This window comes from Lepisosteus oculatus, chromosome 1 (assembly GCF_040954835.1).
Source record: "Lepisosteus oculatus isolate fLepOcu1 chromosome 1, fLepOcu1.hap2, whole genome shotgun sequence".
Lineage (NCBI taxonomy): Eukaryota > Metazoa > Chordata > Actinopteri > Semionotiformes > Lepisosteidae > Lepisosteus > Lepisosteus oculatus.
Genome location: NC_090696.1, coordinates 7178887 through 7206094, shown reverse-complemented (window position 1 = coordinate 7206094; position 27208 = coordinate 7178887). Strand labels below are relative to the sequence as shown.

The following is a 27208-nucleotide window of genomic DNA, read 5'->3' as shown; positions in this document are numbered from 1 at the left end:
TTTTGAATATTACTAAAAAATGCTTCCTTTTAGCTTCTCTTACTAGGAACTGCAGATTAATTGCCATATATTTTTAATGTTCATTTTCTAATTAAGCATGCAAATAGTGTCCTCTGTATAGATCAAGCACATCAGGCCAAACAGGTAGCACACACCATTACAAAAGCTCATGCTGTTGCATTGAAAGACATTTTGAAAGGAATAATGTGAGGCTTGAAAATTCTAACCAAAGACATTGTTCTGTTCCTGCTGTTTATTTTAAAGAGATTGATTTACTTTGGCCTCCTTGGCCTGATACGAGAAAACCTGCTCAGTAGCGTATACGTAACAGACTTTAAATCTAGCTGGAATGCTCAAGCTGAGACCAAGCAAAGCTTGCCACCCACCAGTTGCACTTTATGAACCCCATGTTTAATGGTGGCATTTTGTTTACAAACATCTCCTTGCTTCTATCAAATTAAATCTGCCAGAAAACAGCAGTCCCAAACAACTGTGGGACTGGCTGATGGCTCCAAGATAGGATTTGACATGGGCCTTAGTTTGTCCAGTTCATTCCAAAGGCAGTGTCAGGGATATTCACAGTAGTTTTAGTAAGTAATCCATTACAAACAGAAGTTACTTGTGTAAAGGGTTACATTTTAAAATTGCCAAGACACTGGAGGAAGTTGCTTTAACGGTAACTATACACACACTAGACACTATGTGTATCACTGTACTCATTTACTTTCCCCCAACTTCTCGGTCGTTTCTAAAAGTAATCCTCCAACACTGTCTAGGAGGCAAATACCTTAACTTCATAAATGAAGTAAAAACAAAGAAATACTATACAATTGAACATTTATAATTTATTTTAAAAATCTGGAAAAATGCACTGAAATAAACAAGGATTTTTTAAAGAATCAAAAGGGAGATTCTGCTTTACGTTTTATGTTTTATGTATGCTGTGTGCGTGTTTTGCTTCCCTGCATGCAGCTCCTCACCATGGATGAAGTGGCGCCACCTGGAGGGAGATGATGTCTCTGCAGCCTGCTCCAAGTGCCCAGATCACTTCCTGGCCAACAGGATCTGTGGCACTCCTAAACATTACAAACATGTCATTGACCTAGCTGTGTGTTTTTTGTTTCTGTACAATGGAACTAACTGAAAACAAAGAAGAAACAATAATGTCAGGTCAGTCACATTAGTGGATATTCCTGTGCCTAGAATTGAATATTTTAGAGTCCAAAATTGACTGAAACAAACTGGGATGTCATATCGTCCTAGTGATGAGGTGTTATATGCCATTATATTTTAATTTGTGTTTTACCTGAAAATAAATACGTAAAAGTCAATAACAGTTGTTTCAGTAATTCGACACATTAAAAAGGTTATAAAGATACAATTTCTTTCCTTTTAGTATATTCAATTTGTTCACAACATTCCAAATCCCAGTATAAGAAACAGATTAAATACAAACTTGTGTTTAGATAGAGTGAAGTCTGCATAGCAGGTCCCCTGACATGGATATTTCATATTATCTACTATAGAAAATGTAGAGTTCACATAAAGTGTTCACTTAAAAACGGATTTGAGTAACACATTAGAAACCACTGATGGTTCTACACAATTTACTAAGAATTCTTTCAAGCACATCATAATTTACTACAGGATCTTTATTGTAAATATACTTGGAGAAGCCACTCTGTCTTAATTGGTTTCTACACATTTGATACGACAGTGTTTGAATTTGGACATGATACTAAACACGTGTCATTCCCATAAGGAGTTAAAAAAACGTTTATCCCCCCCAGACTGAACCGCAGATTGTCATAGCTGTAGCTTCTCTTCCTGTCCACCAGATGGCAGCATTTGCAATCGCGTCTACAGCTCCTGGCCTTTCCTCTAACCTGTAGGTTACGGCCTGCAGGGCGCGGCAGTAGCAGCTGGCCAACCAGAGGGAGCGGTCTGTCAGGATGTTGGGGCAGTGAGACACCTTGAGGATCAGCAGGTTTCCTGCCGCTGCCTTCAGGAGCGCCTCCAGCCCCACCTCCAGACAGCCCCTGCGCAGGAGACAGAGGAACAGACACTGGTTACACAGGACATGACCTCAGAGCATTCTGGGAATCTGCTCTTAACACACACAGACCTACTGGAGGTAAAAATGATGTACAGTCTCAGACTGTACAGCATTTGAAATGCGTGCCTCAGGTCAGATTAGAAATCTGATGTACACCTGTAATTGTAGTTTAGTGCATTTGCGAGATGTCATTAATTGGCTAAAATGAGATTGTTTAATTTCAAATCCCGAAACGAACCACAATAATATGCTCTTCCATTTGTTTTTGTTTTGTTTTAAATGAATATGCTTAGCTTGTTAGCACACGTCTGAAATTAACTTCATTTAAATTAGTTCAAGTACTGTAGGTGGCTGTGTCAGCATGCATGGGCTGCAGAGGATCAAGGTTTATTCCCTGCTGAAGAGAGAAGAAAAGAAACATTGCGTTTCGGCAGAGACAGCCAAAGAAGGCTCCACACCCGAAATGTTGTTTCTTTTCTTCTCTTTTCAGCGTGTAATAAACCTTTACTTGTTCGTTTAAATTAATTTCATTTCATACTCTGTAGACCTTTAAGGCTTACAAATACAATAATTGATTTGATGACTGCTAGCAAAGTAACACCATCATCTCACCTCAGTTAAAAGCCACCCTCTTTATCTTAATATAAAGCTTTTTTATCTTCATTATTGTACCCTTTTACCTTCTCTAGCAGATTATGTGAGCATTTATGGTAGCATGTTTTTAGGAAGGAGAGCTTTTAGTCACCCTTGGGGGAAAAACTGAATTTTTATTCTATTTGTGGTTAAAACCTAGTTTTCCTTTCTTAACTGCAACTTCATAATTTCAATGAACCCTCTCAATAAGGTTCACTTATAGTAAGTGACTTGCCATTATCACTTATCCTTAATCTGTTGCTCCATTAATCCTGGTTTCTGTTTTGTGGTACAATTATGTTACAAACACCTACATGATTGATGCAACAGCTCATTGTCCAATAGTGACCTGGGACACTAACTCAGCACAATTAAACCAAGTATAGGAATATCCATTCATCCATTATCAGAAAAGTGCTTGTCGAAGTTAGAGTCACTAGGACCTAGTGCCCATGCTGCTCGCACAGGGTGAATGGGTGGGCCCTAACAGCCTGAAGGCACAGCCAGTACATTGGACCACCACAGAAAAGGCGCCAACTTAGGATAGTTCATTAATCCCGGCCGGCATGTTTTTGGGAGGTGGGAGCAAACGGGATTGAAGTGGGACGTGTAAATACTGCGTGCATATCCAGCACAGCAATATTACATTGTGGAAAGTATTGCTGGGATCTGTTCATTTAGCCTTCCCCAAAAGTCATGCCAAGATAAAATAAAGCTAGCTGGCTTGCTTCAGCAGCTCCAGCAACTAATGTTACATGCAGTTACAAAAGACAGGACTGACACCCACAAACCAACACAGAGCCCTAGTCCAAACTCTGAACCCAGGACCCAAGAGCAGTGAGGTGCAGCATAAACTGTCATGTCCCTGTGCTGCCAATCGTGAGCGCACTGGGATAGAAAAGGACCACTTTCCATGAGTGTGAGAAATCCTAGGTCCTTACGTAGAGACCAGGAGAGCAGGAACAGACTTTCTTCGCTGTGAAAGGGTCCATCAGGGCAGCACGAGCCGGACATTTAACTCCGGGGATTGAGAGTTAAAGCAGAGCACCTGATTTCAGCCCTACAGCGCTACAGTGCAGCTGTGGCTAAGGATCTGCGCCTGTGGCTGGAAGGTTGCTGCTTCGTTGGGCCCCTGAGCAAGGCCATTAAACCCCAGCTGCTCCAGGGACACCATATAAATGGCTGACCCTGTGCTCTGACCCCAAGCTTCTCTCCCTGTCTGTGTGTCTCATGGAAAACAAGTTGGGGTATGCGAAAAGACATACTCCTAATACAAGAAGTTGTATATGGATAAGAAAGTGATCTTCTTCTACTAGCATCTGCTCACTTCTCAGTAGATGCATTTCTAGAGGTCTGCCGAAAACAAAATACTAATTAAGTTTAGGGAAAAAGAAATTAAGTGTTTTCTTGTTGTGTTTTTGGTCTCATTGACGGAAACCAGATTTATAAGAACGCGTCTTTAACAATTGGATTATATAGGGCAAAACATTTAATTGTCTCCTTTACACTTGGGAATCATTTCTGAAATGCATATTTTAGAAGCACCCTGAAGAGCTGGAGTTACATTTCAGGCTCCCTGGATTTAAGTGTCATAGAGGTTAACATAACGCGAATTCATGTCCAGACTGCTTGACGATGACCTTTCTCTGTCACATGCTGGACAGCATCTGTTTTAAACGGACTAACTCAAAGGGATTGGGGCGGTCAGGTGGAGGGAGGGGGAGGAGTGCATTATTCCCTTTGACCGGCTGGGACTGACGTGAACGCTGTTTGCTTCGCTGTGCTGTTGAAAGTTCAAAACGGGACCCATGAAAACCAAAACAGTGACTCATGCTGGAACAGTGTGACGCGATGGTAATTGTTTAATGGAGCAACAGTAATCCCCTAGAGCTTGGAGACACGAGTACCATGGGGTGAGAAAGAGCACGCCTGCTATCAGATGGAGAAAACGTTTTACTGGCTTGACAGCTGAGGCCAGTCGGGGTTTTCATCTACCAGCACATTCTCCCAAACAATAATGTAATTGTTTTTTAATCAGCTTTTCTTTCAAATCGCAGTGACCTCATTAGCCACCTCACTGACACCAACCATATCAAACCCCTGCCAGGGATTCAGTCATCACTCAGACAGACACATCTTAGCAATTTGCATTCTTTAATTAATTGGGCATGACTGTACAACACGATGATATTAGGGGGGGTTGGATAACAATTGTGAAATAAGGCGAAAGAGTACAATAAAATGAAAAAACTACTGACACGCACCATCAGATTTATTTGCATAACTTGTACTTTTTAACCTGTACAAGTTTCTTTCTTATCGCTCACAGCCGTTTAACGGTCCGAAGGAACGGGCTTTGTTCTCCAGCACAGAGACGTGTTCTCGGAAGCAGACGAGCTCTCAATGTCGAAACTTGTAACGCATAACTCAACAAAAGGTTGATCTGGCATTTTCTCATCCTGATACATTGAAAGACTTCAAGTTCGACGAAAAAAACATAATCCAACAGCATAAGAGCTAACCACAAGCGGTTAGGGTTCTGGACTTGTAATCAGAAGGTGTGGGTTCAAATCCCAATTGTAATATATAATCGTTACATAAATGTGAGGGAATCTAAATCTATATGTTAGATAACCTAAATTGGAAAGCAGTAAGAGTTCTTTAAAAAAGTTCCCACTGCTTCACAGAACTTTGGGTTAAGGGTTTATATAAGAAACTGAGCTCTTAGCTGGAAAAACAACCCGGAAACACCAGGGTCATGGGGACTGGACTGGGCATGTCATGCTGCAGGTTGATCACAGGGACTGGGGGGGAGCGGTGGGTCTGTGGCTAAGGATCTGCGCCTGTGGCTGGAAGGATGTCAGTTAAAATCCCGTTGTCGGCAGAGGAATCCTACTCTGTTGGACCCCAGCTGCCTGCGCACTGACCCCATTTTCTCTCCCTGTCTGTGTGTCTCATGGAGAGCAAGCTGGGGTATGCGAAAAGACAAATTCCTAATGCAAGAAATTGTACTGTGTGTAAAAAAACCCTTTGCAGGAGCCAGGAAGCTTACCGTGTGCTTTTCAGATACTCCTCCTTGGTTTCCTTCTTCCCCCTGGGCCGCGGCTTCAGGTTCTGCAGGATGAGGGAGTGTGTCTGCGTGCACCACTGAGCCAGCGTGGTCATGAACTGCAGGCAGAGGCGCCAGGTCAGTGGTCAGTGGTCAGTGGTCAGTGCGTCAGTGGTCAGTTACCATGCCAGGGACAACTACACACGGGGTTACAGCAGTGAGGGAAAGAACTAATACATTAAAATAGCAAGAAGGCTCTTTTCCAACCCCAGCAGACAACAGAAAAGTGGCTTTGTTTTGCGAAGAAAAAAAGGCATTTCACTGCCAGACATGAAAAGAATGCATATCTAAATGAAAGTGATTCCTAAGTGTAATACAATGGAGAAACTCACAGGTACTTATTCTGTAGTGCTGTTGGTTTTATGATGAGGAGTCTTAGGTTCTTGCCTTTCGTTAGTTCTGTAACATTTAGAAATGAAGGAGCTTGCAACTCTATCACTGTTGAGCTTCAATCGAGAAACAAACTCTAATCATGAAAAAGCTCAGGGATCCAGTTAAAAACATGTAACCTTTATTTAATAGCTGCATAGGGCTTGGCTCATTACCATTGTAATTGCAGAACCAGCAAACTGCAGGAAAGCTTTTATTTTTTTTTGTTTTTAATTGAACTTGTGGAATATTTCATTTTACATTGGAAGCTGTGGAAAATTAATGGTTTTGTTCCCTTCATAGCCTCCAACTGTTAGAACATAAGAAAGGTTACAAATGAAGGAAGAGCATTTGGTCCAATTTGCCTGTTTGGTAGCAGTTAATTGATCTGAGGACCTCATTCAAAGAGCACAGATTTACTGTCCCAATCTCCTGTGAGTCCCCACATAATTAGTGATCATTGTAATCACTGATCAATCTAATCTGATCTGCTCAAGAGAACACCTCAGTGTATGAGAATGAGGAGATAAAAGTCAGTTTTAAAACAGTTCAGAAATAATGCAGAACAAGAGTCTGAAATATGTATATCAATTTTGTCTGTTTCCTATGTATGTAAGCTATCGTTTCCTGGTCCTTTACTGCTGCCAAAACAGCAGGATGAACCAAATACTACATATTTAAAAATACAAAAAAGTCAATTCACACAAAAAGTCAGCAGTGCCTTATTATTAGACATACTGTAGAATGACAAGATTTTGAGTATCTCCTTATGGATGGTCACATTAGTGTGACCTGTTGTAGAAATGGTTACTCTTGGTGTCAATCAAGGTGACGAAACTTCATCACATTCTTCATGATAAAGTTCAGACTTATTTTTGGTCTCATTTCCAAATGATTCAATTTCCTTCTTGTTGACTATACTCTTACATACTTTCTAGATAAATAGCTTGTCGTCTGTTCAGAATCTCCAGAAAGAGAAGTAACTGTGAGAAAGAAAATGACGGAAACAAAGGCAAGACTCAGGAGAAAATGGGAGCTAGCGAATCTAAACCGTGTGATTACAAACATTTTGGATTAAAGGGAAGAGAATCTTCAAGGCAGCTTTTAAAGACGGGTGTACCTTCGACGATATCCTGGCATTCTCCAGCAGCACTCTGGTCCACACCGCAGGATGACGAGCAACAAATTTCCAGTCCCTGCACACCTCAGCAGCCCTCAGGAGGGTCTTGGTGTCCAGGTAGGTAAAGATGCAGAACAGAGCTGCTCTCATTTTCAGAATCTCGGGGCTGATGACCTCATTTGACTTTGAAGGGCTGCTTTTCTCATGTCGGCATGGCTTGTACCCAGTCTCTGAGCGGCCTGGTACACAGTGAGACACAGAAAGACGCCTCAGTTTTCAGCAGAGCATCCCCAGATACTTTTTCCATATGGAAGTGTTGTTGTCACACCAAGAAAAAATTGCTTGTGGGTCTACTATCACGATTGCAAACCCCTCCTCTTAAGGGCGCTCCAGCCCTTCCTTGTTTGTCTCATCTCCCGCACCTGCTCCCTGTTCCAGCCCCTTTTTCAGTTCCCCCTTAAAAGCCAGACGCTGACGCTTATCCGGGCTCTGCATTGGTTTCCGCATCATGCGAGCCCGGGACCTGGAAGCGCCTGGCTCCGTTATGGTTTTAGTTTCTGTTCCCGTTCCCGTTTCCCCTGCCGGTCCCGACCCAGTTCTGGATTTTAATTGTCTGTCTCAGATAGATCACCTGGCCTTGGACTTTTGCTCTGTTTTGGATTTCTCGTTTGACTCATCCCTGGATCGTTTGCCTCGGCCTCACCTCCCCCGACCACCGGCACTCCATGGACAGGCCCCCCCTGTTCTCATCCCCGTATCCTGCATGCCTTTTTCCCTGTGTTTCCTCACTCTGCCCTGGATTGTGTCGTCTGCATAGGGTCTGGAAAGAACTCTCCCTGACATCTACGATCTCTCTACAGAGCTCATTAACGCAACAGATTCCTGTCAAGCTCACATACTGTGGCATGCTGATGCCACATTTGTGCAGAAACACCGGCGTGACTTCCCAGTTGTTCCTATGCAAGCCTGAAGCACAAAAATAAAGAATTTGGGCTAAAGGTACTCCTCTCCTTTGTGAAACAATAAGAAGGTGAAAATAAAATAGTCACGACTGTTACAAATAAGTTACTCCATAACTTAATGGTCAATACTGTAGTATGATGTTAAAAATATAACCACTGTTGAATAGAGTCACTATTCTTTCAAAATTACATATATATTTCAGCTGTTCATTGGATGAAACATACAAAAATAATGATATTTGATTTGCGATCTTGATTGTTATAATCCAGTTATCGCATGGTTAAAACTGCACAGCAAAATAGAATTTTGCCACTTTTTCTTCAATTCAGTCAAGTGTTTAAAGTAAAACCATTCAGTTCTACTATGATATTTGCTGTAATTGCAGAAGTACCAGTACAATTTTCCTTCTACTCAATTGGCAGCCAGCAGGAAAATGTTGTAGTACTTTTGTATTGACAGCAAAATATGCATTCCAGTTAAAGTGAAGTGCTCATTCACAGTGCAGCACCAGAAACAAATTAAACCTTATGTAATAATAGGATTATAGAAGTTAGGTTCCTTAGTAACTTGAGGATTTAATCAAATTTAGTGTAAGATATAGTACATAAAGTTCCCAAATTGCTTTATATGCAGGAGTTAATATACTTCTTCTACCAGCTAAGATCAGCACCAATCTGGTTTACATGCGTCAGCCTTTACGTCCAAACTCTTTGAACTTTTATCGACATTCAATAGTCTATCTCAAGTGCAGACAGAGTGTACTATACCAAAGGACAGCCGCTTCTTACTTTCAGTGACTCAGACTCACCCTCACTCAAGTGTGATATCAGTGTGATGTCACTAAAAATGCTCGTCCCCTCCTAATTCCAGAGGTAGAATGTAAAGACAAATAAAGTTCGACATGATGGAGCTGTCTGGGAAAGACATGCTTACTTTGTTGTGTTTTAAACTGAAATTAAGGAAAGAGGGTACAAAGTGTGTGATCTTTCAATAGATTTGGTAGAAATACAAGGCTTTTTCTGACAAATACAAACCTAAACAGCTTTGCATACAACACTGGCATGTCAGGTTGTTTTGTAAATAAAGGGAACAAGGAGAGTTCTAATTTAGACCCAATGAGATATCCCATTAAGTTTGCATTTTATTATGATACCAGGAAACCCTCATGTAAAACACGCATGTTTCTAACAAGAGGGACTATAAAAGTGGATGACAGCAATGGTTAGCTTTAAAAGATTCATCAAAAGTTTCTATTTCTCAATCTCCTCTTAAACTGGTATTAACAGTGATGGAGTTAGATAGAAGCGACTGAGTGCAAATAAAAATGTACTTTATACAGTAAAGGATGTGCTTTTGTCTTTTATGGCTTCAGACAAGCATGCCTGGCAAGGAGTGGCACACATTAAAACAAAAAAAAACAAACAACGTTTCAGGTCTTTTGTATTTGGAAATTGGTTCCACCACAATTTATTTCCAGCCCAGAATATGATAACACCAAGTCAGATGACTACATCTCTCAGCCAAAAGACAAGAGTGCACTTTACCAAGTAATTGCAATTCTCTCTACCTGCTTTGTCACAGCTAACTGCCATAAAATGAATTTAGAAATCAGAACACTGGGCCAAGCATTCAGAATGAAAAACTGGATCCAACCCCTCTATTACGTGACATGCAGTGGCTCCAATAAGTATTGGTATGTTTGTATTTACTACCAGGGTGGCCGTATTACATTGGACATTGTCTTTGGGCAGGATTACAGAATAACCTGCAGAGATAATTTAATTTATTAAAATTAATTTATTAAGAAAACACTTCCTGCAAGAGAAAACAGAATCAGATTAGACAGGAAAGTCAAAACGGTGGCTTTTTCAATATATAGGATTATCCTGATGGGTCATACTGCAGTTATGTCTTTCTCTGATCATTGCCAGCTTGTATTGAAATAATATATGAGCTGGATGAATAAAATGTTACGATTTGGAATGCGTTAGAATGGACACATTTTCAGTAGCCCTAATATAGTTTGTAGCAACAGCAGATAGCGTGACAGCCAGAGGCATCAAACTGAGATCTGCGGCACTTCAAGAATCCTTCCAAGATCAAGAGGCTGAAGGCCATTTTCCCTGCGTACTAACGAGAGCAATTTGCTCAGTCCATTATGCTAGATGTATTTCAGTGCTAATGAATTACACATTGAGAGGAATCAGTTGATTATTCATTGTACAAAAAGAGCACGTCACTGAATTTAGTTAGTCAGATTCTCAAAGAACCAACTGTGCTTTGGACAGAGTTGACAATAACAAGACCACAGTTTTTTCAGATAAGTTATTTTCGGATTAGAATTTTCAAGAAATTGCTCTTGCGTGAAAAAAAAAGTGTGTTTTAGTTTAAATCACAGGCAACAGAAGGTTAATTACGCTTTATTTCAGGGTAACGAATAACATTAAGTACTGGTAACTGTATACTACTGTATTTGCAGTACTGTATATTTTCATATTCTGCAAAAACATTCAGCTTTTTACTCATGCTCAAAGGTATTTTAATATTTAAAGAAATCGAGTTGCTCCATGAAATGATCAAATTTCTTAGTTATGGCTAAACTGCGAATTGCTGTGATTTTCTCACAAAATATGGCAGCTTATTTTAGCATGTATTTGATAATATTAATAATGTAATGTTTTTCTCGCGTCATGTTGGCCTTTGCTCCCATTGGCTTTACAAATGCGTCAACAGCACGACCTGCATGCGGCCCTGCTAGGGTGAGAAGGTCAAAGGTCACCTGTCCCCAGTCGGTATCCTCCACTGGCCTTGTGGGAGTTGGACTGCTGGGTGTCGGAGGAGGCCCTGCGCTCCTGCTCCCACACCTCGACCTCCGACTCGGTGGTCCGGGAGCCCACATCGGACACGTCGCCCTCCTCCCCCTCCGTGCTGTTGCGGTAGGGCCGCCGCTGCCAGTTCTGGATGGCCTGCTTCCTGAGCCCCCAGCTGCGAGACGCCCCCGCCCGCTCGTAGGCCAGCTCTCCCGAGCGGCACTGCACGTGGTAGTACTGGGCTTCGGGACACTCTTCCAGGGGGTGCATCTCAACGCTGTCGCTGTCGTAGCCCCCTGAGCCCTGGGACACCGTCTTCACCCGGCTGGAGGCCCTGCAGGGAGGGAAACAGGAGGCTCTTCTTTACACAAAGGGTTGTGGGAGTCTGGAACAAGCTGCCCAGGCAAGTTGTTGAAGCCAACACCCTGGTTTCTTTCAAGAAACAGCTGGATGAGATTCTTGGATCAATTCGTTGGTACTTGCTAGAACTAGAATGTCTTCTAGTTTATAATCCTTCTTACATTCTTATGATCTCCAACATGCCTTTTAATTAGCATCTTTATTCTTTTTTGTTACCAGAGTGCTGGTAGAGAAATACTATAGCTCATCTTCATCTTTCCAAGCACAGCCTCCCTCAATGGTTTCATTAACCCCTGAACTCTGTCTTGCACAAGTGTGATAAAACAATCTGGGGGGATTTTTATTACCTAAACATAATGAAATCATCACTTTCAAAGTTACACTGAGAATTTCATACAGTGTACACCAACAAGAAGAAGAATCACCTCAAGCACAAAAGTGCATTTCCTGTTCTGCCCTGCCAGCAATACATTAACGAGGTAGTGAAACAATTCTTCAAAATGCATCCTCCTAAGGCAGAGAGTTCTGAAAGAAAAGAGTACTGCACCTACTATTATGTAGTTTTCATCTTACTTTTTGTTAATTTAGTTTGAATAATAGACGATAGGAAGTTCATTAATCTTTGCTTCAGGGAAATGAATAACATTTACTACTGGTAACAGTAGTACTCTGTAGTATGTAAAACATTACGTGTGCAGGAGACAGTACACAGATTTGCAGACATCATTATGCTTCATGCACAGCTCATTTTAAAAGTCAGCCCTGAACATCAGGGACTAGAGTACCGTAGTTCAAAACGTGACCTATTTGAAGCTCGACTGTACACTGCTCTCAATTAGGCATTCCGTGACTGCTTTGAGGTGAATACATTGTTATTTCAATTTGTTAACTTAATCTCTCGTGCACAGGAGGAATTGGTATGTTTCTGTAATCATGTGACTTATATAACAGCTAAAACAGAATAAATAATGGACCATACTTTGGGTGAGGGTCCAACTACTTGGCCGTTAGTTTCAGTGACGCTGCTCACAAAATTAGGGGTGTTAAGGCTAGTGCCACCTGCTAAATTCCACTCTGGATTAGCACTATCTGATCTGCCTAAAATTCCCCTTATTTCAATTCTTGAAGACAGAAGAGAATTATTTTTGGCCCAATTAAAGTCCTGACAAGAATATGCTAGCATACCGTATCTGTGGCAAGACTTAAAATTTGCCAGACAATAACGATTCCTAACCAAGCTGACAGTGTGTTTGCAAAGAACAACATATGAAAAGTCTTCTTTCTTTGTAAAGCAGAACTGGTAGAGACTTATCCAAAAAGACCCACAGCTGTATTTACGACTAAAGGAACTTCTACTAAATACTGATTCAGGGAGCTGAAAGCTTACTATGTTATTCGTTTTTTTGCAGTTGTTGCTGACATTTATCTTCTTTCACCTATAAAAATTTTACAACTGGTCATTCAGGTTTTGATTAAATATATTCAGGTATGTACACAGAATTTGTCATGGCCTCTTTGGAAGCTGTAGAAAGAGCACTTTGGTGGAATCTGAAAGTTTTCTGTTTCCCAGGAGGAACATACTGTACATGTGTGAGAGCTCTCAAACACTTCAGTCACATGGTCACTGAATTCCAAAACTTGATGGGGTGAGTCTCATCAGCGTTATGTTTGGTGTACGGTAAGATATGGTGGAGGCTTTATTACTATATGTTTTGAGTTTTCCATCTGAGGGAATGGCAGACAGGGCTATGATCATGGCAATCATGAATTGCAACATGTACTGCACCAGGACATTTTACACAAGCACCTAGATTGCAGAGTCAAGGAGGCACTTCTCAAACAGCAACCAAAAAGTTTGAAGGACAGATAGAAATTCTATCTGGATACATGGTATACAAAGAAGGTGTGCCAGAACCTCATAATACAGTACAGGAGGTATTTTCAAAGTTCACACCCTGCTAGAGGAGAATTAACAAAATATTAACTATAGAAGTGTGAATAAATGTGACTCTTGTGCTTTCTCGACTTACTGTAACTGATTTATGAGAAATATGACTTTGCTCTGCTATTAATATTACAGTGTAAAGTGTTTATATTTTTGTAAGCAATATACAGTACATAATAAATTCACTAAGAATTGAAGCACTGACTGCTTATGATAGTAGGCAGTGATTATCTTTCACACCAAGAACAAAAAGACCTCTACTAGAACTGACCTCAAAATTGCAGGCAAGATTTAACACATAAACATGCTCTCTCTCTCTTCGTTATGGGCTAATTTTTTAGTGAGCAAACGAGCAGAACTCAGCTGCTATTAACGACATGCAGCTGAATATCTTACCACAAATGGTTTTACCTCATACTTCAGATACTGGTTTAATGTGTCATTTTTGGGTCATGAAAAAAAGTGGAGGCTAATAATGTACTGGCTGTCCAAATCTGGTAGCTTCTTAATTTCTTAGCATATGACTCAGAGTAACAGAGAGCTGCTTCAGCAGCTGGGTGTAATCTTTGGCTAGCAAATTATGTCAAACATGCTTTGAGATACTGACAGCACACCAGGGCAAACAAAAAATATCAGACCTTCTTGGATGATATGACATGTGCTTGAAGCATTGAAAACACTTGCTGAGTTTATTTAAATTCAGAGTGTAGACACAAAAAGAAATATCACTGATGATAAGGTACATATAGAGAAGCAGAAAACTGGCCTGATTTTGTCACACTGAAAATCCTTAATCCCAGTTTAGATGTAAATCTCCAAATTCAGTCCAAATTATTGGTGATATCTAAGCGTTCAATAATTGAATACTTAAAACCAAAATGATCAGCAATTTGGTTATCCATTTTAAGCCTCTTATAATAGTATTTCCTTCAGAATCCTTCTGTGAGAAGTACAACCTATTGGCGTTCATATTTTAGTTCACAATGCCCACTTTAAGCAATTGAAAACTACCGTAAAACATGGTATTATCTCGATGAAACCATTTAAAGAAGACTGCGGCACAAGCTCGAATTCTATCTGCTTTGCAATGTAGAGGTGTATATGGAGGTATTTAGAAATCCTACCTAACTGAAAATAGATAATGGAGTAACAAGCCCAGGGGAGTTAACCTGAACATTCCAGGAATGTCTGTCCGTAATAGATGTTCAATTAGCCAACCATCCTCTGTAACAGTGTGGGATTTCTGGCTGCCTTTATTGCTGGCGGAGGGTCGGTGCCTCTGGTCGAGGTAGAGAGCCGAGATGTAGTCACTGAGATGTGTTCTCTTAGCCAGCGAGAATTAATGAAGTGTCGAGAGTCTACGCAAGGGGAAGATAATCTTCTAGGAGAATGAAACAGGCTTCCACAGCCTTTCAGCTGGTGCCGTGGTTCTGAGGCGAACTCAGGGAGATCGCGTGTGAATGTAATATAGGGTTTCTAATGAAGTCCCAGGTGGTACCGATATATTATTTTTATTTGCTTTGGCAACACTGATTGTACCCATCGGTCATGCTAATAAAGCAGCTTGAATTGAATTACAGTACATTCTCACGCGGGTCTAGTCAGAGAGGGGACAGTTAGAGGGCGCTGTAGTGGTGCATAGTGGGGAATCCCTTCCCACTGTCACACATCAGATCCAGGCGGGCACTCCATCCCAGTGTCAGAAACAGATAAAAGGAGGAAGGCTCCAGGAAGATCTTGGACAAAGCTGATGTGTTTTTAGACTTTGTTCAATTTGATTTTGTCTTTGTGTCAACTTGGGGTGTTGGGGTTGGTCCCAGTCTCAAACAGCTGGCAAACTGGTGGACTTTCGATCAGGTCCTGTAAATAAACTTCCTGGTTTACTGGCTCTTTCTCTCTTACCTCTTGGTGCAGCCTACCATCCTCTCACAGAAAAAGAGCTGCAGTTATGATGGGGCATTTCCATTAGCAACATCTATTTTAAAAATAAAATTAGCTGATTAAAGAGTGAAATCAATATAAAAAGGGGACCATCATTCATAACATTATCAGGTTCTGAAAATGTTCCTGGATTTTGATGTGGAGAATGTGAAAGACAAGGCCTACACTGTGGCAGGAGAGGATATGTGCAGTTGATCTGGGTAGTTCCTAACAAACACAAATATGGCATTTACGTAGTTGAATGACAATTCCCATTGGGAACTCCACAGAAACTATTGCATTTCTGCACACTATAGAGCATGGAGAAGGCAGGTGGATGCCTTCCCCCTGATATTTCCAAAATTGCATTATTTCTAGTATTTTGTTTCTATGTCTATGTTATTAGCCATCTTATTATTTCAGTCTGCTGCTATTTCTGTTAGGGAAAATCCAGTGCAGTTTTCTTTGGCTGTGTCAACATTTTAATGCAAACACTAGCCCTCCATTTGGTTCCGCATGGCTTGTAATTTAACACACTTGACTGGCCGACCAATTCTAAAAACACATAGCCAAAACATTTTATGTCACACTGCTCAATTGAGGCAGAAACCAAATGGGACAATGAATTGGACAGCCACAACTTCCATTCCTGATTGTCATACACATTTTGAGTTGTAGAATGGCCAGACCGAAAATGTTTTCTATAAGGCTATAATGGATAAACACACCTGTGACAGGTCAGGTCACCATGAGTCATTAATGGCCTCAAATGCGGGTAATTAACTACAGTGGGGATTAATTGGTTAAATAAAGGATAACTGCAAAGCTATTTTCATATTTCAGGGTTATAAAGAATCAGCACTGATGAGGGCATTGCAAACTACAATAACAGTAAAATGTACAGTACACAGTAACTGTAAAACCTCCAACGTACATCACAAAATAGACATAATTTCCAGGAAGTTCCATATTCTGCGATTCAGAATGAGACAATAAAACTTCCGGACGTGTGCGGCCCCATGACATTGAAAACAAACAGGTTTGTGAAAAGATTTCTTTTAATCCAATAGAAATATTGCTTTCGATTTCAAGACGGTTTTGCCAACAAATACTACTTGTTAATGCTGCATGCAGATCACGTTGGAACATTTCTGCGGTGAAATGTCTGCTGCACAACCTGCATTCATTCGCTTGTACATCAAAGCACATTAGTCATTACAGAGACTAGTGAGCAGGAAGGGCCGCATCACGTCACAATTCCTTCACTGTGGTAGTTGGTGTTTGGTTGTTTGAGGAGCAAGTTTTTTTTTCTAATCCAGTGGAGAGTTGTGCTTTGATAATGACTTCTTGCACAGTATTTCTTTGTGCAACTGTGAGTTTTTATGGGCTCAGGCCTCATGAGCCACCTTAGACTATAACTGTCTTATTTAAATTGAGGCCTGTCACAACACCATTGTTTTTTCTCTACAAACAAGAGGAGGCTCTGTGATCCGTGTAGCCCATTTCATAGTACCTAATTAACCCAAGTACCTCACCCTGGTTTCTATTGAGAAACAGCTGGATATTGGCTTCAGCAACATGGCTGGGCGGCTTGGTCCACACTCCCACAACTCCCACAGGTAAAGAAGTGCCTCCTGCTCTCAGTTTTAAAAGTAGTTTAATGTAGTATCCTCTTGCATCCTCTGGTTCGTGTTTCACTGTTGTTTCTGAGCTGTCAATGCCTTTGAGGAAAGCAACAGAAGTGTGGGGTGCCTCAGCTTCTCAGACCAGGTCTGCATTTAAGTTTGTGGTTTTGCAGTGTTCCTCTTTCATAAGACAGGTGTTTTAGGAATTCTACAAGTTAACCATAGAATCAACAGCACTATAAAAGTCTTGGAGAATACCAATACTAGTAAACTAGTGGAGATTTGCATACTATTCATTAATCTATTCATGAAACAAAAAGAAATAACAGGTCTGTCTCACAAGCCTCACAAGTCTCACATGCCTGAAGCAAGGGAACTGCAGGTCAAATCCAAGTGAGTTAATTATTTTTTTCACAAAGCAACTCAACGGCAGCACATTTCATAGTGGATAAATTGTGGATAAGCATGCCTGAGGTTTAAACGCTGCTTCGCTCAGGACTATCAGTGTAGACGCTATGGACAGAGAAGCGATGGAGATAAAATCTACTCCGAGTTCATCAGACCTACCCAGTGCTCGGAGAAGAGCGTCGATCTGACACTTGATACACTCCTCTTGAAACAGCCGAAGTGCTGGAGTTTCTCTCTCTCTGAGGAAAAGGCAAAAGATGACAAAATAAATTTCCTTTACCTTCAGGTGCAGCACATCATTTCACGGCTGTAAGCAGTCTAGGATCCTGAGATTTTATTTCAGCAGAAGGAGTCCATACCAACTTCATAAGAGAATTCTTAACTCTCATTCCTGTCCTGGTTCAGGTGTAAACCACAGCAAATAAAGGAAAACTGTGCCATACTGTATATTATACAAAGTTACAGTAGTTATCCATGTTGCCTGCTTAAGAGTGTATCAGCTTAACATTTTTTAAATTTATGGGATTGTAGGCTGTGGATTGCCTGTGGATACTGGACGTCAGACTCTATCCCCAATACCTGACTTATACAAAATATGAAATGAATCCCCAAACTGCCCACAAACTATATTTTGTCCTAGTTGATGTAACATTAATTGGCCTAATATATTACTCTTTTCATGGAGAGCTACAGAGGTTTATGGCTGTCAACAAAGTCTCTTGCAACACTGGGTAATCACTATGAATTACAAAAGCACAACACATTATTTTTTGGTTTACTTATTCTAACATTATAGGATTTGGACCAATGTACAGGCCATTAAGATGCTCCTTTTAGGAGAAACCTGCAAGTGATTGGGACAGACTGCATCATGGCATGGCAGAAACTGCTGTGGCTATGGCGATGATGAAATAGATTCTGAAGTGACAGAAAAAGGACAAAAGCATCTTAAATTTCACAGTGAACAAATATGATGCTAAATGCACTGTCTCCGAAATGTTTATTGGAGAAAACGGGTGAAATCTGAGAAGTAAACGTACATATACCTTTATCTTGTATCAAACACAACTTCTTTATAATGAACAAGTAAAAGGTTTATTCCATGCTGAAAAGACAAAAAAGAAAACAACATTTTCTTCCTTTCTTCTCTTTTCAGCATGGAATACACCTATTACTTGTTCCTTTGCAGCCTACGCATCCTGACACAGCTACCCATCTGAACTTTATAATAAGAAAATGAATCAAATAACTATGTACAGTATTTACAATTTGCAAAAATACTTTACTGCCTTTTCAAATGCATTAGAAATAGCATGTAAACCCTGTCGAAGTATAGCAATTATTCCTTCTTTAATCATTTTCTAGAAAAGTAATAATAATATTTCATAATAACGCTCTATATAATGATGTTGCCTGTTCTGAACATTTTTTACTGAGCAAGCATGAAATAGCATCATTTAGCATCACGAGAACTAACTGTTTAACATCAAAGCTGGTCGCAAGAGAATCAGATGCTTAAATAAACTCTGAAACACAGAAGCTGGGGTTGGCAGTGTCCCGAGACAACCACTGGTTGAGTACTTTTCAAACACGGCTCCTCACACTCACAGTAACCTCTATGCTTTCAGACTGGCTAAAGACATAGATTATAAACACACTGGAAAAAATGACAGGAATAAATGCGCCCAGCGTCTGAGAATTTGGCAGAACAGGGACTCATCGGAAAAGAATGTCTCTCAAGAGGCTTCAAGTCCTCCTACTTTGTGGATTTTCACCATAATCAAATGAGAATATGCACGTTCACTGAGATGAAAGCACAAGTGCATAGTTACTCATCTATATTTTTTCCATTTGCCTTTAAAAATATTCTTAGTTCTTAAATAAGACTGCTTAAGGAAAACACCATTTGTAACTAAAGAATACAGTACAATACATTTAAAATATCAATGCCCAATACTTCAATATTGTTACCTGTGGCATGCAAAATCATCTATAACAGCTATAAGTATATCATTTAGTTAATACATCAAATATTAAAAGAAATATGAAAACACAAACTGTAAATATGTTTAAATATTTGTATTTCATATTAGTAAACATAAGCCTATATTACTGGAGGGAAAATCCCACTGCTTTGCTTTTCTGATATTCACGGCTCAGCACATCTCCATTCATGCGTATAAATATTTAACATGCATGCAGTGTGCCATATGTACTGTATTGTGTCTATATGAATCAAAAAGTAATGTACACTATATGTGATTGCCTTACTTCTACACAGACAGGATTCTAAAAGACCTTTGAATTACACTGTGAGATTAACATTCTTGTTAATGTTAACATTGACATTCTTTAGAAAAGCCTTTACTTAACTGGTTCCATTCTTCACCCCTCTGCCTTTCTTAGTACCACCATCCACGGTCTCCTCTGTGTATTGTAATTGTGTTTTACCTTGTGTATTCTTTTATTTATTGTTGTTGTCATTCTGTAAAGCACTTTGAGAATCCACCTTATACAGTGCTGTATAATATAAAGTTTATTATTATTAACTTATTGTTACTGTATCTTTATGGTTCTATACGTCTGAAATTAAATGATATTTTTGAAATAATTATCTCCATACATTTGTGAAATGACACTGCTGTCCTAAGAGGGAAAACATGATATTTAACAAGATGGCAATTTAACGAAGGTTAGCCGTAGTTAAGTGTCTTAGGGCTCTAGATCCTAGACCTCTTTTGAAGTCTTGAGCAGACTGAGAAAACAAAAACCCACATTTTGGGTTTTAGTCCATTGTAGATTAAACTCCAAACTAGTGCTGGAGTCCATTGGACTGGAGTAACAGGCGTAGAATCAGGAAAACCATAATAGCAGCTTAATGATCCTGACCTCTAGCTGCTCATATCCGTGCTCTTATTGGTGGTAAGAGTAATGATAATAAAGACTTTTGCAATAATCCTGACAATAATAACAGGAAGAATGTATACATACTGTATGACGCATGTGGGAGACAGCAAACCCAGGTGCTACTACAGGGTACTTGCCAAAGTGTAGGTTTAAGCACTGGGGCTTTAGTTCGCTCAAGTGCTTACCTGCCGCCCAGTGCTCTTGGAGCCAGGCATACTGCAGTGGCTCAGGCTGCCGTTGGGCGTGGTACCACAGCTGCTGATGATCTGGAGCTGCTTCTCTGCGCGGTCGGCACGGTCCAGGAGCTCCTCGATGAACTGCTGCAAACGCACCTTGGCGTTGGCCTCCCGTGCTGCCGTCTCCTGCAGAAACTGGTCGATCTGAGCCACCTCCCTGCACAACGACACCGACACACACTGTAAGTCACCTCCCTGCGCAATGATACAGACACACACTGTAAGTCACCTCCCTGCGTAATGATTCAGACACACATTGTAAGTCACCTCCCTGCACATCAACACAGACACGCACTGGAAGTCACCTCCCTGCACAACAACACAGAGACACAATAAGTCACCTCCCTGCACAATGAAAGAGCTACAAAATTAATCAAATGCAAAAAGTTAAGAAGTGACATCCATATAAAAATATAAATGTGAAATGAAAATATCACACACAAATTAACAGCTGTTATAACAGTAAAGCATAATCTTGTGATCTGAATTGTTGCCCATCTGTTACATTTCAATGTTCTTTTGCAGCAATGTGCTATTTTTGCATAAAAAGCAATACAGTATAAGTTTTCATATATGAGGGTTTGATTTAAGCACTTATTTCTTTCTTGCTTGTCATACCATAACATAATCCTTACTAATCAAGTTCTGTAAAAGAGCTAATTCATCTCTGGGGGAAAAGCTACATAAGCACATCTTTTAAGGTGTTCTGTTTTTCAAAGTCATGATCTTGCAATTCAGTGGCTGGCCCTTGCTTTTAAATAAAATAATAACCACAGCTGGGAGACAGGTTAGACAAAGGAAATTCGAGTTTCATGTTTACAATTCCACCTTTCTTTAACAAACTTTGTTGTCTGCAGTAACGTTTCTCATCCTGAAGGCGTGCTTGAATTCGAAGATCTTCCTTCCCATAATATCACACTTCCTCTGCTTCACCGTTTGGCTTGAGGAATGCCAACAATTAGTGTGGCCCACCATGCCAACGGGCCAGTCAAAAGAGAAACAGCATTCATCAGTGAATAAAACACTCCACCACTTTCTCTGCCATCACCTCACACAGGTCCCCTGGCCCACAGAAGACGCTGTTTCTGAGCTGTTAACGGTGCTTGAGCAAGTAGAGGCATTTCATGCTGTAAGTTACAGCCCATCTGCAGATGCATGGATTCGTTCTCACTAGCACCTCCTGTTCCATAGCCACCGCAGCCTGAAAACAATCATGCAGGTGATCAGAGGGTCCTCAGCCAGAGAGGCAGACTTCCTTCAGCCAGGGTGTCAAGGCGATCTTCATTACCAAAGAGGGTCATGGTACAGTCCATCTGTTTCGGTATTCTTGTACTCATCAAAGTAATGGCTGTTTGAATGGCTGTTTATACAGGCACTAGGAAGTAAACTACTTTCTCAATTCAAACTCCACTAAAATGTCAAACACTAAGTCATGAAATTGCATGACTGGAGGTTAGCAGTTTGTTATCCCATATCCCACCTATTGATGTAAAACTTGAGACTACTGCATTTTCATTGTGCATCAATATAGAATTTGCTGAAACGCACAAATCAATGGCTAAATAAATTACGTCTAAATGACCAGGGTGTCAAAGTCAAACGACTATCTACCTTTAATGTGTCTTTTATAGAAAGGCAACCTTTGAAAAGTTTATCAGTTGTGTCTGTGCCACAAACCTATGAAGCAAATACTACTGTATGTATTATGTACGTGTTAAAATACACAAATGTATAATACAATATCCCAAAGGATAAACATGTGTTTATTATTCTAATCTCTATAAACTGATTATAATTGAAGTGCCATTTTAATTAGAGAAAGACTGTACTATTGTCAATTTTAACGCATGATTTAGCCAGCCAAAGGTCAGCAGTACGACAGTGCTCAAGGTGCTTGACTCAGAACTGGGAGGTTGTGGGTTCAAAACGTGGTTAAGGTGCTGTATGTACTCTTGTGCATGGTAGTGTGTGCAGCTTCTCTTATAAAGCACTCTCCTCTGAGTATGAGGTACAAACGTAAGTAACTTTGGACTGCAAACAAACTAAAAGAAATCTTACACTGGTCACCTGACACTCCTGTAGAGAAATGAGGAGAAAATGTCATTCAATTTAATCAAGGGATGTTCTAATTTTACAATGGTTTATTCTTTTTTTTGTTATGCTGAGCATTGTGTAAGATTTAGAAAAACTAGACGAAAGCCACTCAGCACTGTCAGAGAGAATTCAATGCCTTTTAGTTGCAAAAGTAAAACATGACATCAGTTACGTTTGAAATGTGCTACAGAACATATTCTGAGCTTCTTTTAACTATTCAAGTACAGTATAGATAATTCTTTACGAAAGGAATTAGTATACAACTTGACAGTTTGACAAATTATTTAATTAATTTTAGCCAGAACTAAAGAATAATTACAGTAAGTAATCACCACTGTGGTCAATTATGATGTATCTGTCACTATTTATTTTACTTTGTAACTAAATCATTAATTGTATAGCTTCTAATAAACCTTTTTTTAAATTAAAACATACATTCTGGTGTACAGATATACAATAATGAAGAAGGAACAAGAAGAAGTTATAGCCAAGCTGAAAACTAAAAAAAGAATTTTTCCACTTTTCCCAGTGGAGTTAACCACTGCTTGTTCTTTTGCAGCCTGCCCACTGGCACAACTCCCCACCTGCACCTAAATATGATTACATTACACTGGATTTGACTTACTGACCTCTCCTTTATAGCAGCTACCACAATACTGTCTCTAAATAAAATCTTGTGATTTACCACAATGGTGAGCTACTTTTCTTCCTAGCTCTATGTTGTGGCCTTTTATAATGAAGGACTGAGGAATTGCTTCAGGTGTTAAAAGTAATTTCTCCTTATATTACAAATGTATGCGCATGTGTTTGTATCGGGGGTTGGCAAGATGACACACCTGGATAGCACTGCTGCTTCATATCTGTATCTGTTTCTCCATGGAATTTGTATGAAATCCCAGAGTATGACTGGGTTTCCTCTGGGTGTTCTGTTTTCCTCCCACAGAACAAAGACAAGTCAGTTAACTGGGAAAACTGGACCTTGTGTGAGTGTTTGCATGTCTGTGTGTGCACTGTGATGGACTGGCATCCCATGTTGGGTGTATCCTGCCTTGTGCCCATTGCTTGCTGGGATAGGCTCTGGCTCCCATGCAACCCTGAAGTATATTGGTTAAAAAATACTCTCAATGGATGAATGTTTGTATCAACAAAAGCAAACCCGGGTGTCAAGATAAGAAAGAAAAATCATTTTGTCTACAATACATTTGCACCATCTGCGCCTGTGACTGGAAGGTTGCTGGTTCAAATCCTGTGGCCAGCAGAGGAATCCTACTCTGTTGGGCCCCTGAGCAAGGCCCTTAACCCTAACTACTCCAGGGGTGATGTACAATGGCTGACCCTGCGCTCTGACCCCCAGCTTCTCTCCTTGTCTGTGTCTCATGGAGAGCAAGCTGGGGTATGTGAAAAGATGAATTCCTAATGCAAGAATATGGCAAGTATATGGCTAATAGAGTGATCTTAAAATCTTAGTCAAACTTCTGTCCATTTTCAAGGAGAATCCAAACCTGTCAGCCCTGAGAGATTCCCAAGGAAACCTGTCTAAGTGGGAGGAATGGAGATAAGATTATTAAATTATTTTATCTCTAAGGAAGATTGTTAGAATCTTTTTTGTTGCTTTTCTGCCCTGGAGGTATACAGTATAAATTCAGATTTCTGAAAGAACAAGGCAGAGCTTAGTTGATGCTGGTCTCCTCTCAGTCTTCCAGGAAGATATAATCCAAAACAGCAATTATTGAAGTCTTCTGAAAAGCAGGACACTTGCGTTTTAAAATGCCAAACATTCTGGGAAAAAGACAAGAAAGCAACAGGGGCATTTCGCATTACATAACGCAACATGAGGTGTAAAAAAGTAAAAGGTTAATGGATTTCTGGTTGTCAGCCTAAATCGAGAAATGTAACAATTCTCTTTCAAGGTGTTGTTCATAAGCAAAGTCCCCCTGGGCATGCTATTAAGCACTTCCTGTCACTCTGGGGCTTCTGTTTTATTCAATTTTATTCGAAAAGATCAGAAGTGGGAGTCCAGAAAACCTGTGTCAGCATGAAAGGGTGGTATTTATCCTTGTCACATCACCGCGTTGCCAGGACAAAATGCAATGTTCAACTCTTTCGGTGAGCAAAGACGTGGTCATCATTACTTCACACTTCTTGGAGTCACAGAAATGTAATTTGTGGCATTCACTAGTGGAGCTGCTTTAACAGTCATCAATGTATTAATGCTGCTTTGTCCAGTCAGAAATCTTAAGAGCATGAGAAAGGTTACCAATGACAGGAGGCTATTTGGCCCATCTAGTCTATTTAGTACTTAGTAGCTAATTGATTGAAGAATCTCAGAGAACCTTTACTTGAAAAAAGCCAGGGTTGGGCTGGGTAGCTTGTTTCATACACCTACCATCCTTTAGGTAAAGAATATCTGTTGTTCTTAATTTTCAATGCGCTTCCACGTATATCACCAAAGCCTTCCTGGGCCCAGGGCAATATTTGCTCTGTTTAGGCAAGTTCAGACAATAATATGAGGAGAATGAGATGTCTTAGATCAGGGAAGGAGGACAACTCTTCCTGAAGATACATCGGATGCCTGACCTGTGTATCCCCTTAAATAAAATTTCTTAACTTTCCCAGTACTGTCTTTAGCCACAGCCATTTTAACTATTTTGCACCTGAACTGATTGAAGTTTGCCACAACAAAGGGCAAAATACTTACAGAATTATTACAATTACAGATCTTCACATTTCCTTTAAAAATCAAATGTATTTATACAGTATACTGTAGCATGGGGGCTGCACAAGAGAGCTGCTGGTTCACCTGATGTCGTCAGAAAGCCTCAAAAACCCTATCTAGACCACCACAAACGCCTGCAGCCATGTCACCCTGCAGCTCACAATTGGCAGCCCACTGAAGCTCAGCAGGTGTGAGCCTGGTCAGTACCTGGATGGGAGACTCCTGAGAAAAACCAAGGTTGTTGCTGGAAGAGGTGTAAATGGGGCCAGCAGAGGGTGCTCACCCTGCAGTCCGTGTGGGTCCTAATGCCCCAGTATAGTGAGGGGGACACTGTAAAAGGGCACTGTCCTTCGGATGAGATCTAAAATTGAGGTTCTGACTCTCTGTGCTCATTAAAAATCCCAGGGCATTTCTTGAAAAGAGTAGGGGTGTTACCCTGGTGTCCTGGCTAAATTTCCCATTGGCCCTTACTGATCACGGCCTCCTAATAATACTGTAAAGCACTCTGAGGTGAGTGTCCAGAACACTGCTATACAAGTGTAAGGTATTATTATTATTATGATAAACAAAGGGATTGTTCTATAGCATTTTCCACTTGTGGAATTGGGAAAAGGAGATCTGCATGTACAGTAAGTCCCATTTATATACAAGTGCAAAGAATCTCATAGAAAGTGTAACTCTTTGAAAGTAGAGTCAATTTATTTATGGATTCACTTGTGAGGAATGTTTTGGGAATAATTCCCATTAATGGCTTCTACCTCTAATACATATTGAAAATCAAGCAATATAGTAACAGTGATACAACAAATCAACTATAAATACCAAGGGGCTACTGAAATATGTCAAGGGTGAAGTGGTAGAGAGACACAGATCAGGAGAGCCTTACTTATCCCATTAGGTGCAGTTAAATTCATCATTATGAAGAGACTTTCCAGAAGGTACCTGCATCGGCATGCATAGGCTGCAAAGGAACAGGTGAGGGTTTATTCCAAGCTGAAAGGTAAAGAGACACAACATTTCAGCTGTGGAGCCCTCTTCAGCCTTCTTCACCTGATGGAGGCTCCACAACCAAAACGTTCTCTTTTCTTTTTCTTTCAGCATGGAATCAACCTTTACCTGTTCCATTCTGAACATCAAACCACCCTGACACTAACCAGATCCAAGCCGAGGAACCTAGTGAGCAGGAGACGAGCTAGGGAGGCCACTGTGAGGCCAGATCTATATCCAAGATGGAAATCACTGTTCATACATCGACTATATTTTATCACAAACGTGGCCATTACTGAAAAACCTGGCCATTACTCATCTTAAATCTCTTATGTGATATACTAGAGACATGTTACAGAAGGACATGAAACATAAACTAAACCTTTTGGTCTAAAAGCAAAGTGATACCTCTCAGCTCACCCATTCAGTGCCATCCCAGCTGTCCAGCATGGAGGCGGCAGCATCATGTAATGGGGATGTTTCCTATCAGCCGAGACTGGGAATCTTGTCAGGGTTCGAGGGAAAAGTGGATGGTTCAAAGTACAGATGAATCCTAAAGGAAATGAGCCTGTCCACTTGAGGGTTAGAAATTCACAATTCATCAGGATAAAAGTCCTAATAAACCTTTTTTTAATAATATCTGTATATTCTGGTATACAGATATACAATAATGAAGAAGGAACAATAAGAAGTTAAGTGTATAGCCAAACTGTAAGCTAAAAAGAATCTTTCCACTTTTCCCGGTGGAGTTAACCACTGCTTATTCTTTTGCAGCCTGCCTGCTGGCACAACTCCCCCCCAGCACCTAGATAAAGCACAAGGTCAGACCACGCTGAAGTGATCTGACAATAAAAGAGCTTGCGTCCTTCACTGACCCTGTCAAAGTCCTGACTTCAATTGAATTTTAGTGAGGTATGAAGACTGCTGTCCATACATGCCAACAAACTTGT

The 27208-nt window shown here is 40.4% G+C and overlaps 1 protein-coding gene across 1 annotated transcript in view; it reads right to left on the bottom strand.

Annotated features, from left to right (window-relative positions):
• fbxo41 (F-box protein 41) overlaps positions 1-27208 on the bottom strand; it is a 92820-nt gene that overhangs the window by 22528 nt on the left and 43084 nt on the right. Inside the window, exons 3-9 of the mRNA XM_069191732.1 lie at positions 20411-20618; positions 17478-17557; positions 11030-11394; positions 7288-7526; positions 5742-5857; positions 1887-2039; positions 981-1076 (exon numbers count right to left, since the gene is read on the bottom strand). Of these exons, the coding sequence (XP_069047833.1) occupies positions 981-1076; positions 1887-2039; positions 5742-5857; positions 7288-7526; positions 11030-11394; positions 17478-17557; positions 20411-20618 (1257 nt within the window). The remainder of the gene's footprint in view (positions 1-980; positions 1077-1886; positions 2040-5741; positions 5858-7287; positions 7527-11029; positions 11395-17477; positions 17558-20410; positions 20619-27208) is intronic.